The sequence below is a fragment of the Phaseolus vulgaris genome, chromosome 2 (genome assembly GCF_000499845.2).
Source record: "Phaseolus vulgaris cultivar G19833 chromosome 2, P. vulgaris v2.0, whole genome shotgun sequence".
Classification (NCBI taxonomy): domain Eukaryota; kingdom Viridiplantae; phylum Streptophyta; class Magnoliopsida; order Fabales; family Fabaceae; genus Phaseolus; species Phaseolus vulgaris.
The window spans coordinates 38,479,070-38,492,076 of record NC_023758.2 but is presented as its reverse complement, the minus strand read 5'-3'; the positions used below and the strand labels follow the sequence as shown (position 1 = coordinate 38,492,076).

Below are 13,007 nucleotides of genomic sequence, written 5' to 3'. Positions count from 1 at the left end.
CCTTTTCATTTGTGAAACAAAATCATCAACAAAGAATTTGTGAGATGCATTGAATCGAGGAACACTTTAGGCACTAGTCATAAGTTCAAAAAATGAAAAAAAAAATTTGAAAGTAAACAAAAATTCATTGAATTATAAGTCATGACATTGGTCGTCTTGATAAGATAATATTTGAGTTTTACTCATAACTCCATAAAATATTCTTAAAGAAAAAACTCAATTTTCTTTCAAAAATCATATATCCTCCATTATATTACAAATGCATCCTTTTATAAGACGAATTAGGTAAAAATCCTCTAGATTCTTCATTAATTTCCACTAAGTAATCTTTAATATCCACTAGTAATTAACTCTTACTAGTGCTACCTTTAATTCTCTCCATATGCATAATTATTTCCCGATAGGAGAAAATGAATGATTCACTTTGAAGTTTATTTAATCTTCTATTTGACCATTGAACCTCTTATTTAAAAATATAATAAAAAATATAAAGAAAATCCAAAATTATATTGATCCCCTGAAGATCATATCACCCCCTCTTACAAAATCATCAATGATTCTATTAAAATCGCTGAAAACAAGGGTTTATGGATATCATTGTTAGCTCTTGTTTTATCTATACAAGAAGATTTGTCGCTTTATCTATTATTAATATTGGTTTTACACCTCTTGTACATATCTATATGTACTCCTAATTACTTATTTGATCTAGTGACGAGACATGGAGTTAGTTTAAACTTATAAATAATCATGTCATTTATCATATGGTTGAAAATGTTGGTTATCATTCTTAATTTGTGGGACATCATTCCGTATGAATTAGTTGTTCTTTGAATCATTAATTTAAGGATTATTACTAGATGAAGAATAAGACATTTACTTCTTTTCTTTAGTTCGTTTCATAAACATGAATTATTTAGCCATCTCAAATGTATCAAGTTTCCTCCTTCTTTGTATTAACAATTCCCTAAATGGGCTAACACCAAGTTCTTTAATGAATGCGTCAACTAAAACCTTGTTACATTGCATAAACTTATCATGCACTCTGGTAAAGACTCTTTTAACATTTTTTCTTATAAAAAATTTTTTTTGGAGGTTCAAGTTTATTAGTTGCAAATTTAGCAAAAAAATACTTCTAGAGAAATCTGTTAATATATTTAATTTTCTATTTTAAATTATTGGGCTTTGTTTGTTTGACCCAATTTTCTTTTTTCTGTTTCAGCTAGGTCTTAATCTTTTTCTTATATATACACCATGTATTTTACTCTCTAATAAATAAGTGAATAAAAGTTTCTTTTATATTTATTTTTCTCTACAATTAGGGTTCATCAAAACCTCTCTTTCTTCATTACGATTACGTGCGATTACGTACGCTACATTAAAGCATCACATCAGACAAAGAATATTCATCTTCATTTACTGTAATATGGTATCAGATCTATTCCGAGCCTATCTTAGTGAGTATTTGTTGGGCCTATCGTGCCACCCGCTATCGGGCCGCTATCGGACCACCCAAAATATATAGTCCCACGCACGAGTTGGCAGTCTCGGCGTGAGGGGGTGTGTTGGAGATCCCACATCGACTAGAGATTAGAGCCTTTCATTGTATATAAGTGGGTGCAAACCTCAACCCTATGAGCCGGCTTTATGGGGTTGAGTTAGGCTTAAAGTCCACTTCGTAATAAAATCTTTAAAAAAAAAAATAAAGTCATCAAGTAAGTTTTTGACTCAATCAAAACAGTTACAACAAGTGTTTCTAAAAACATCTTAATTTGAATAACATTAGAGTCACCACTAATCAATATTTGGGTATGAAACATTGAAAATTTTAATATTGAGACTGCTAAACAATCCTATTGTTCACATTACATATGGATCAAAATTATTTCATTGGTAACTTTTATCGAGAAAGATTAAAAATCTTTATTTAATTTGACATCTATCTTTTCTAAGGATGACAAATTATATTTTGAAAATTTTTGTGGCATCTATCTTTTCTAAGGATGACAATTTTATTTGTGGCATAATAAACACCAAAATGTTTAACTGAAAATATCTATACTCAAAATTCATGGTTTATTTTCTTGGCTTGTTGATTTTGTTTTTTATACCCTCCGCTGCACTTTGGGATTAAAATCATTATGTGGTTTCTCGTACTCTTTAAGCTTTAATTATGATACTCGTGTTTTCTAGGTAGCTATCTCCTGTGATTTATATTTATTAGTTAATCGTTAGACAATTAGATTAATTATAAAAATATCAGAAGAAAAGACTATAGTGAAAGGTAAAGAAATCAACCTGATACGATTAAGCGATTAGAGTTAGATTATAAATAGATCCAAAAGATGTTTATTGCTTTTCTTTTATAGATTTCCTTCCTATTTTTTTTTAATTTTATCAAATCATTTATTCATTAGTACATAAATGACTGAATCTTTATTTTAAAATACTCAGTAATTTAATTATAAGAAAAAAAAAAGCTATGGACTTATTGGATTCATTACACAGCAATAAAAAAGGAATATTTTGTGTGGAAGTGATATGGTATTTGGGTTTAGTAGGTTCTTACACGTTCTTAGGTGAAGTAAAGAGTGAGTATGATGTGATGAAGTGAGTATTATGGAGGCAGTGGCATGCGAGAGAGGTAAGAAGTGGGAAATGGAGGAAGAAAATGTTGGTGTAAAACACGTGAAAAGAAAAACAAAAACATGAGTCTCTTCTGGCCTCTCGCGCACTCCTTCAATCAGTACGATGTGGGTCCCACCGGTAAGCCAAATGTTACTGTCACCATGACAAACACGCACCCAACCTTGTTTCCAGCCACGTGACACAACAAAACAATTAGTAGCATCCAAAACTCCACGCACCCAGAAATTAAACCCCAAAAATATAAATTAAAAAACCCTAACAAATCCCTACTTATTTATTTCTCTCTCTCTCTCTCTCTCTCTCTCTCTCTCTCTCTTTCCCTTTCTCATTTTCCATCTCACACAACAATGGAGAACTACCAGTATCCGTCCTACCCTGACTCCGGCGACTCCTCGCCGCGCTCCAGGGAGATCGACTTCGAGAACCCGCCGCCGTGGGACGACCAGCAGACTCAGAACTACAAGGCCAAGTTCATGTGCAGTTACGGCGGCAAGATCCAGCCCCGAACCCACGACAATCAGCTCTCCTACGTCGGCGGCGACACCAAGATCCTCGCCGTCGACCGCGCCATCAAGTTCCCCGCCTTCCTTTCCAAGCTTTCCTCGCTCTGCGGCGCCACGCCGCAAGACCTCACCTTCAAGTATCAACTCCCCGGCGAGGATCTCGACGCCCTAATCTCCGTCACCAACGACGACGACCTGGAACACATGATGCACGAGTACGACCGTCTATATCGCCCTAACGCTAAACCCGTCAGGATGAGACTCTTCCTCTTCACGCTTTCCTCAAACCCTAATTCCTCTTTCTCCTCGGATCGCGATCGCTTCGTAGATGCTCTTAACTCTGCTCCAATTCCTCCGCAACCCGACCCCATCAAAACCCCACCCGTTACTCCTTCTAATGTCGATTACCTCTTTGGTCTTGACAAGGCCGTTGTTCCTCCCACTCTCCCTCCTTCCTTCGCCGCCGTTAAGTTTCACGATCCCGCACCGGAGCCTGTTGCGCCGCAGCCGGAGTATCAGGTCCGCGGTGGAATCTCCGTTTCTGATCGCGTCGTCGGATCGGATCAGAGTGCGAACTCGATCGAGATTCAGAGGCAGTTGCAGCAGGAGATGCAGCGTTTGCAGGTAGCGGAGAATGAATATCGAAGGAGGAGTGAGGATGGTTTCGCCGGTGGCTATGCCGCTGCGGGAGGGGATTATTACATGCAGAAGATGCCGGAGAAGGCTCCGCCGGTTAATGCGCCCCATCCCGCCGGGTACTGGCCGGAGAAACAGTTTTCTGGCGAGGGCTTTCAGACGACGGTCACGACGGCTCCCGGAGGTGCTGATCAGCAGGTTTATGTTATCCCAGCGCCGGGAACGTTCTATCACGCGCCGGTGGTGAGGCCTCCGGCGGCGCAGGGCTACTACGCGGTGCAGAGAATGGGGTCTGACGGTTTCCGTGAGCAGGCGGTCTACGGCGGCGTGTCTCAGCAGAAGACTGCGTTTTCGTCGGCGGGGCCGGCGCAGCCGGTTAAGCCTTCGGGGTATGCTGAGGGATACGGCGTTGTGAGGCCTGGTGGGGTGCCGGATAATGCGGCGTACACGCAATTGGCGTATGATAGTGCGAGTGGGAGGCAGGTTTACTATACTGCGCAGGGAGGGGTGGTGGGTGTTCCGCCGCAGTACCAAGGGGTTCAGCCGGTGGTGGGATCGGATGTTAGGCCCGTTGGGGTTTCGGTGGGCCAGGATGTTAAGGTGGTTAACAAGGTTAACCAAGGTTCTGTGTGACTATAGATTAAGATTGTGATTATGTTAATTTTGAAGTAATACACTAAATATGTTTTTTCTTATGGTTATATATATATATATATGATACGAATATTGTTGGCTAATAATTTATGGATGAGGTTTAAATTTCTTTGGATCTGTCTCCTAATTTTGAATTTTCTGCCCCTCTGATTATAGGATACTCCTTAAATTTGAATTTATCAATGCTTATTATTCAATTTTGTATTATTCAATGTAGTAGAAACACAATTTGTGGAGGGACACTAATCTGGGTTTGTTTGGGAGTTCGTCATTTTGCCATTCTGGGTTTGGTTGAAGTTTCTCAAAAATAAATTTTTGTTTGTTTGTATGATTTTAGCTTGAGAGTTAATAGGACTGAACTGAACTCACATGGTTACAAGATTTTCAAAACTCGAATCATCAATGAATTAATGTTGTTTTTCCTCCGTAGACATGCTTGATTCTAATCTAGCTTAGAATATTAAACACATGCATTTTAGAATATTTGTTTAATTTATTATTTTACCTATGACTCATCAATACACCATCTCCAAAAATATATCATAATATCTTATAAAATATAACAAATTCATTAACTTTTTTTTTTATCTTATATTATCTTTAATTTAATTATCACAATCTAAATGTGTATATATATATATATATATATATATGACTCATTATTCAACAAAGAATCTGGCTTCTGAATATGGGAAGACCGAGCTCATTCTCATCATTCTAATAGTTTAGTAATTAAAATAAAAAATATTTCTCTTAATCCTTTAAGAAGTCTTTTAAATAAAAAATTATGAGAGATTTTGAGTTTCAAAACACAAAATATTTTTGAAGAATATAGTGAATAATCAATGATATCATTTTATCATAGAATAACCTTAATGATGCTATTCTAGCAAATTTGAAAGGTTTAAGACTCAGGTGGAATGTGATTATTAACCTTAGTAATATTATATCCAAATATTAATTTTGTATGAGATGTGAAAAAAAAATTATAATAATAAAAATGATTTTAATAAATATAAACTATTATTTTTTAATTTCTTGAGTGAAGATATGTTTCAATATGTTTAATAATAAAAATTATTATTTAAAAGTTAAAGTAAGATAATTTAAATATACATTTATTCTTAACTCTGATAATTTTTAAAAAGAAAATTGTAGTTTCGACTTTTATATATAAAGAATATCTCAAATATAATAATTGAATGTTTTTTTTAATATTAATATTATGTGAAAATGAAAAATGAAAAAGTAGTTTAAAAGATGAAGTATCATCTCTTTTATCATTTGATTGATAGGGTTTATTTAAGTATTGAGAAACTAATTTAAATTTAGTAGTAGTTAATTTAAATACTAATTTATAAATGATTTTATAATATTTTATTAATAATAAAAATTATATTAAATATTAATATTTATTAATATTTTTTTAGTGTCTAAATTAATATTTAATTTAATGATTAATTATTTTTTATTTAAATTTAATTATTATTTAATAATTTTATTATAGTGTACATTTGACATTCACGTATTTCACGTATTGAGCTATATTGTTTTTCCTTTTCCTATCTTCTTTCATTCATCAATGTTCTTTATTTTCTATCTCCTCTGTCGATTCTTTCATTTTCTTTAGATCTCTCAATAAACACATGTTTATTGTTTTCGATCCCTTCATTCTCTCTCTATTGTAATTTTCATTTTCCTTTTTGGATCCCCAATAAATAATTGATCGTTTTTTTTAACTTTTGAATTGTTTCTTTCTTTTAGGTTTTATGTTTAGTTGTTGTTGAAATTTGAAAATGTCCAAAATTAGGACAAGTTAAAATTCCTTTGATGCCAATTTGGAGGAAGTTCATTTCCAATACCTAGAAGGAAAAAGATAAATGTTGAGTGGGAAATATAAGGTGTAGATATTTTGGATAATGGAAAATATATTATATTTATTTCTAATGTGAAGTGAACTCCTATGAATCTACATATCAATTTTCAATGAGTTTACATATACACTCTCCAATATGATAATCTTGATTTAGAGATAATATATCAGCAAAAATATAGTTATCTTTTTATAAGATTCTAGTTTTCTAATAAAAATGTACACTTTTTTCTACTTTTAATAAAATAACACTTATTTTTCCTTTTTTTATTTGAGAAAAAAAATCAATTAGTTCATTGAATATTGAAAGCGCTAATTAACATTAGCCTAGTAATTGAAAAAATAAAATAAATCTGAGTTAGTTCCTAATACATAAAAGTGCAATAATTACATACTTTGCATGTAAAAAGTTGAATTATTTTGTCTACTATGAAATTTTTAAAGTTCAACTTTCCTCTAAATCATAATCATTTTGTTATTAAACGGTATATTTATATATATATTAGCATTTTTACATATTAAGGCACCAAATTAACCACATATTTCACATTCCAGAACTTATTTTACCATTATACATTTATTTAATAATGACTAAAACGTTACTCAAAATTGGGTAAAAAAACTTACACCGTAAAATTACTCAAATATTTTTCGTGGCAAGAGACTATGGAAGATTTAAGAGGAGTTCACATGTGCTGGATATTTCTTATGTTCTGGAGTTAGCAAGATTTGAGAGATATTTGCATGAGATATATAAACCAATTATAATTCAAGAAGAAATTATTTGGTTCATAAGTTTATGGAGATTTGATCTGGGTATAGAAATAAATAAAAATATGCCAAAATCATCATCTGTAGGAGAGAAAATAAAGTTAATGGTAGTGGTGCTCCAAGCACTTGAATTAAACTAAACACGTGAGAACTGAATAAAACTTAGAAAATAGTACATTTAAATTAGATTGAACTGGAAAATAATTTGTGTTATCTAAACCAAACTGTTATTTAGTTCAATGAACTATATTTTACAAGTTCAAATTGAATTATTACTAACATATATCTTTTTTCCATATTTGGTGCTTTTTTATTAGTCAAATTTTGATGCTTTAATGTTGTGTAATACTTATTTTTCTATTATAGACCTAGAAACATCATTGTGCAATCCTACAAGTTGCAAATTTTATTCTATTGGCTTTTCCTTTATCATGTCTTTCTTTCTTGTGCTTATTTTTCAAATCTTGTTTACAGTGTTATAAGAGAATATTGAAGAACAAGATTTAAGACTCAATAAGCATTCACATTCATTCTATATTATGAAAAACTTGGTAAACAACTCACTCTTTATGCTTTCTCATTCTCAGTTATTAGGTGCATTAGATTGTGTTATAAAATAGTTAGATTCTATTGAACTAGTTCTAAAATAGTTGTTAAAGTTGAGTTTTAAATTAGATGTAGTTTTTTTTATACAATATTTTAAATAAATTTTACGAATGATCTAGTTTCTTACATTAGAGTTATGTGGAGTGTGTGCATGAGACAGACACACATGGGAACAAAAGTGTAGCAATCAATCATTTATTGGCAAGATAATTTTGGAACCCAACTCTCCTTATCCAACTAATGCCACAATCAATCTCGTTTGGTTTTTCTATACTTATGTTTATCAACAATATAATTAAATGATTCATAGTGAATCATGTAATTGAAACCTGCGAAATCAATTAGCTTCATTTTTTCTTCTTCTTATTGTTTATTTAAAGGAAAATAACTTTTGTTACGCTTTTCTATTTTCTATATCATGTTACTTTACTTTTTAAAAAAAATATCATGTTCATCTTCAAAGTTGTTAAATGTTATCACTTTCATTTATTTTTATCACAAAAATAATTTATACCGAGAATTAGGGGAAACAATAAGTCACACGGTGTAACTATTTTCTTCTAATTAACATCCATGGATATTCTACATATCTTTTTTCAGGAAGATTATATAATAAATTTACATAATAAAATATTAGTATAAACAAATTTAGTCTTTTTAAGAAATAAATTTAAATAGCTTTCACCACAAAATATAAATATTAAAATAATTAGAAACAATTTTAATTTTATAAATATAAACAAAAATTATAAAAATATAAATTCAAATTTTAAATAATTCTTTATTGATTAACATTTTTTTTAATAAAAATCATGTTAGGCCATGTGTCATCACGTGAAAAATAGTATAAAATTAGAAAAAGAAAGAAAACAAAAACATGTGAGACTAGATAAAAACAAAAAATAAAAAAACTCCCGAAAATAGTCTATACAATTACATTGAAAGTTTAAATTAAAAAAAATTAATAAATAAAAACAAGAATGCAAACAAAAAAAATCTTATCCAATACATAATTCTCAAAGATAATATAGATAAACAATGAATCCCAAAATTTTATTTTAGCAACGTTAATAAAATCCTACAGTTAGATATTATTAATATTAATATTAAAAATATTAATAAAATAATAATAATATTTAATAATGTTTATGGTTGAAGGTTCTTTCTAAATATCATGATACATACATTTATCTCATTAAAAAATAATAATTAAAATATTTATATGTATTAACTATTAGTATTTATTATAAAATTTGATCCATGGTGTGAGGATACCACTTCTTGAGACCCTACAAGAGATCCTATCCTATGGGTCTGAATGCAGACAAAGTTAAGTGATGTGATGGATCCATCTTCCATCCAAAATATCATTAATTTTACACTGTCATTCTCTCAACAACATTAATATGAATTTCACCAAAATAATCACCTTAATTTATTTTAATTCAAATAAAACTTTAAAAATATTGAAATTATATTAATAATGACCAAAAGCTAAAACTAAAAAGCATGAGTAACGTGGGGCGCAATCTATTTTGGAAAAGTGCAGTTCTTATATTTTAGAGTTTTTAAAGCAAGATACTAGTGGACCACTTACCTAACCACTCTCAAGTTATATATATATATATATAAAATAGATATATACTCATTAAATGTATCTTAAGAATTGTTTACCCATCTATTTAGATTATATTTAAGGTTGTTCTCATTTGGGGATGAGGCGTAAAGAACTATTGAGATGACTCGTTTGTTGGTCGTGCTACACTTTAACATTCTTTCTTGCTCGTTTCTCATCTTTCTTTTCTAGTTTCAGCTCTCGGTCGTCTCATGAGCATCGAATGGGGGTGCCTAAAGAAGACACTCCGACGCTCAAGTCAACAAAGGGGCTTGACACTTGGTAACTAGAGTTTTGTAGACAATGACGTACCTGATTTCTTGGAATGTGTGCTATTTATATAACTATCATGGACCCCACCTTGTTGGGCTGGATTAGGAAATTAATCTGTGATTAGGGTTGCATTACCTAGCTCCTAATCATGGGTCAGCCTTGCTAGTCTTGCTTGAGCGTAATTGGATTCATGATGTCGATTAGCCTTATAGATAAAGGTCGTAGGGCCTTCGATCGATCCAGTGACAGGGTCCGAGACGTGCTATCAATCGTACGGACAAAAATAAAAATAAAATTTGAACAAATTAACGAAAGTCAAATACGATCATAAGTTATTGTTAAGATGTTCTTAATTTTTTAACTTTGATTATAACTTTCATTTGAAATTATGTCCACTTATGACTTATTTGGATTAAGAAGTTAATTTAAGAAAAAAAATATGAAAAAATTAATATTATTTAAATAAGATAAATAAAGTGAAAAATAAAAAAATAAATAGATAATTCACTTCATTATAAGAATAAGCTCCAACTTCAATGCTGATGGATTTCTTCTACAACAACAAAATGATATGATAAATCTAACAATAATAATTAAAAATAAACTTTGATATTAATTTAAGTTTAATTTAATTTAGAAAAAAAATGTAAAATGGAGTTTAGTTATATTACGACAATCATTAAGAAAATTGGCAATTAAAGGTTTGAAATGGACACAAGTGCACATTTCTAAAATAAAACTTATTTTACCATTGACATAGTTAGCAAGTAAAAACAGTAAAACAATGTAAACCACACATTTGTTTTAATTAATAGATGAATTGTGGATGAATGGAGGTTACTTTATAAGGATGATTGAAGAAGAATGCTATTCTAAATTCTCAGCTCTCATTACAGAATATGAATTTTCACCAATGACAAAAGGACAAAAAGCAAAACAGAATAACTGGAAAAGGCTAAGTAGAAAACACAAGCACTTGTTTTGGGAGCATTAAAAAGCAAAGGAACAAAAACTGAGTGGTGTGAATGGTGAATAATTTTTTGACAACAACAATACAAAATAAATGATGTTGATTCTAAATGAATTTCATTAACTTGAAATCAAATAAGACTTTTTTTAAAGGTTAGTTTAGAAAGTTTTGATTCTTCCCTCAACTTTTCAAATATATCGGGAATCCTCAATGTTTCATATTAACATCTCATAATACTTTTTTTGAAGGTTATTCTGTTCTTGAAATTTGAAGTTTAAAGCTTTCAAAAATGGTTTCTCAAAGTTTGTGTTTACCACTAATGGGTCATTAATAAAAATTCTCTCTGCCAAATAAACCATGTTGAAATATGCAATTTTAGAAATAGGTTAGTGACGATAAAGGTATCTTTCTCCATTGAAATTGTCAAAACGAATTAATCATAATGAGACAAAAGTAGCTTCTAAGAAAAGCAATAAATTAGACAAATAAATACATGTGTAAACAGGAAATCAATAATGTGATGCTGAGGTCTATATCATTCAAAATTTCTACGCACTCACAAAGCATCAAAATATACTTTTATATATATAGAAGGAAATAATTTAAGTTTTTCATAGAGTTTTTTTTAAGAAAAAAAATAAAAATTAACTTCTTTTGGATATCCCACCTCAACTAGAGATTAAGACATTTCATTGTATATAAATGGGTGCAAACCTCATGAGCTGGTTTATATGGGGTTGAGATAGGCTTAAAATTTACTTCGTAATATGGTATTAAAGTTATTTTAAGCCTATCTTAATGAGTGTTATCCCACGCACGAATTCTCACTTTCAGCGTGAGAGATGTGTTGGAGATCACATTCTCTAAAGTCAAGCTTTAGAAGCTTGTTTCTATGCAGAGTTTTTTTTTTTCAATTTATAAACATAATATATATTAGATAGATCTTCAAACGTAGGGATTATTTTACAAACACTTATTCTTCTTCAATAAAACTATTTAAGAAGACACTTTTTTAAGATTCATATGATACAAGCTAACATTTTTAGGAGAAACAAAGGTACGAAGTATTTTAATAACTTTTAATGTTGTTACTGGTTTTGTACTAAAGTTTATAACTTGTTATTGGTTATATAGCTTTAAACTATTATTCTAATTTTATTTCTTATTATTTTTCCTTTCGCTTGCTTTTATATACTCATTTCGTTCTTATCTTGTTCTTTTTTTTCTCTTGGTTGAGAAACTAAGTTCCAAACATCATTTCATATCACTAAAAAAATCATTAAATAAAAATTAATTTTAAAGATAAAAATTAATTAATTATTATATTAATTAAATTAGATATTTAGAAACTAAACAAATTATTAATATCTAAATTAATTTTTATTATTAATAAATTAATTTGTGATGGATATCTAGTTACCTATCAATTATTTAGATTCTAAAGTTGGTAACCAAAATCTTGGTAGCTAATTATATACGAATTTAAAAAACATTTATCAATAGAAATTAATTTAGATACTAATAATTTTTTAGTTCTAAAATAATATTTAATTTAATAAATAGAGAAACTATTTTTTTTTAAATTTTAAAACTAATTTTTATTTTATCTAAAATTGATTTTTATTTAAGGATTTTATTTTACTGTCACCAATCATTGATAAAAGTTTTTTTATACTTCTAGGTTCTATTTATAATACAAATGCATAGGAAGCTTGCTATCTAAAGGGTGATCTTATTATTTCTCCTTCAACCTTGTCTCCAATGATCAACTCCTAAGAATGAAATGTCACACATCTTCAATCTCTCATTTATAGATGTTGCTTCAAAGCAATATTTCTTGTTAGAAGAACTTCATCTATCTGATGATTGGACTTTATTTGTATTTTCTTCATTCGTTCCTCCAATCTTCATATCTAAAAAATTAATTTTAAGAGTTTGATAACTTTAATACTTCTCTAAGAATATAATTGTTTAAAAATTATTATAAAACAAAATAAAGGTATTTAAAAATGATAAAATGCGACTTGCCAGTGTCGTAAATTTGGTGGGACAGATTGGTTTGTTTTTTTTTCAAATTAAAAAAAAATAGTTAAAAGTATAATTTTTTATTGTATTATTTTAAAGATATAAAATTTAAACTTTTAATAATTATAAATTAAATTTTTATTTTTCATTATGATAGAATAAATTAATATAAAAAGGCTAATAATTCTGTAAGTGTTTTTAGGTTCCGTTTTCCACCACCCTTAAAAGGGTCTTTATCATGATATTTAGAGCATTTCTCAAGACACGAATAAATTTACGAATCTTTTATCATTTTAGTGAGAAAGTAAAACTTCAACTAAAACTTTTCTTAAGGGCTATGGGAACATGCAACAAGTCCAGCATTTTGAAGGAGCAAAAGAGAACACAATTTTTGAACAGATTGGCAACCCCTTGCTGGTTACTCTAAATCAA

General features: G+C 29.9%; 1 protein-coding gene across 1 annotated transcript; it reads left to right on the top strand.

Annotated features, from left to right (window-relative positions):
- Positions 1-2,783: 2,783 nt before the first annotated feature.
- Positions 2,784-4,551, top strand: LOC137811917 (uncharacterized). The gene has a single exon (XM_068613776.1). The coding sequence runs from the start codon at positions 2,997-2,999 to the stop codon at positions 4,419-4,421; it is 1,425 nt and encodes a 474-aa protein (XP_068469877.1). The 5' UTR covers positions 2,784-2,996; the 3' UTR covers positions 4,422-4,551.
- Positions 4,552-13,007: the final 8,456 nt, after the last annotated feature.

Excerpts from the sequence above, each read along its gene's own strand:
- LOC137811917 (XM_068613776.1), top strand. The coding sequence starts at position 2,997 with ATGGAGAACTACCAGTATCCGTCCTACCCTGACTCCGGCGACTCCTCG.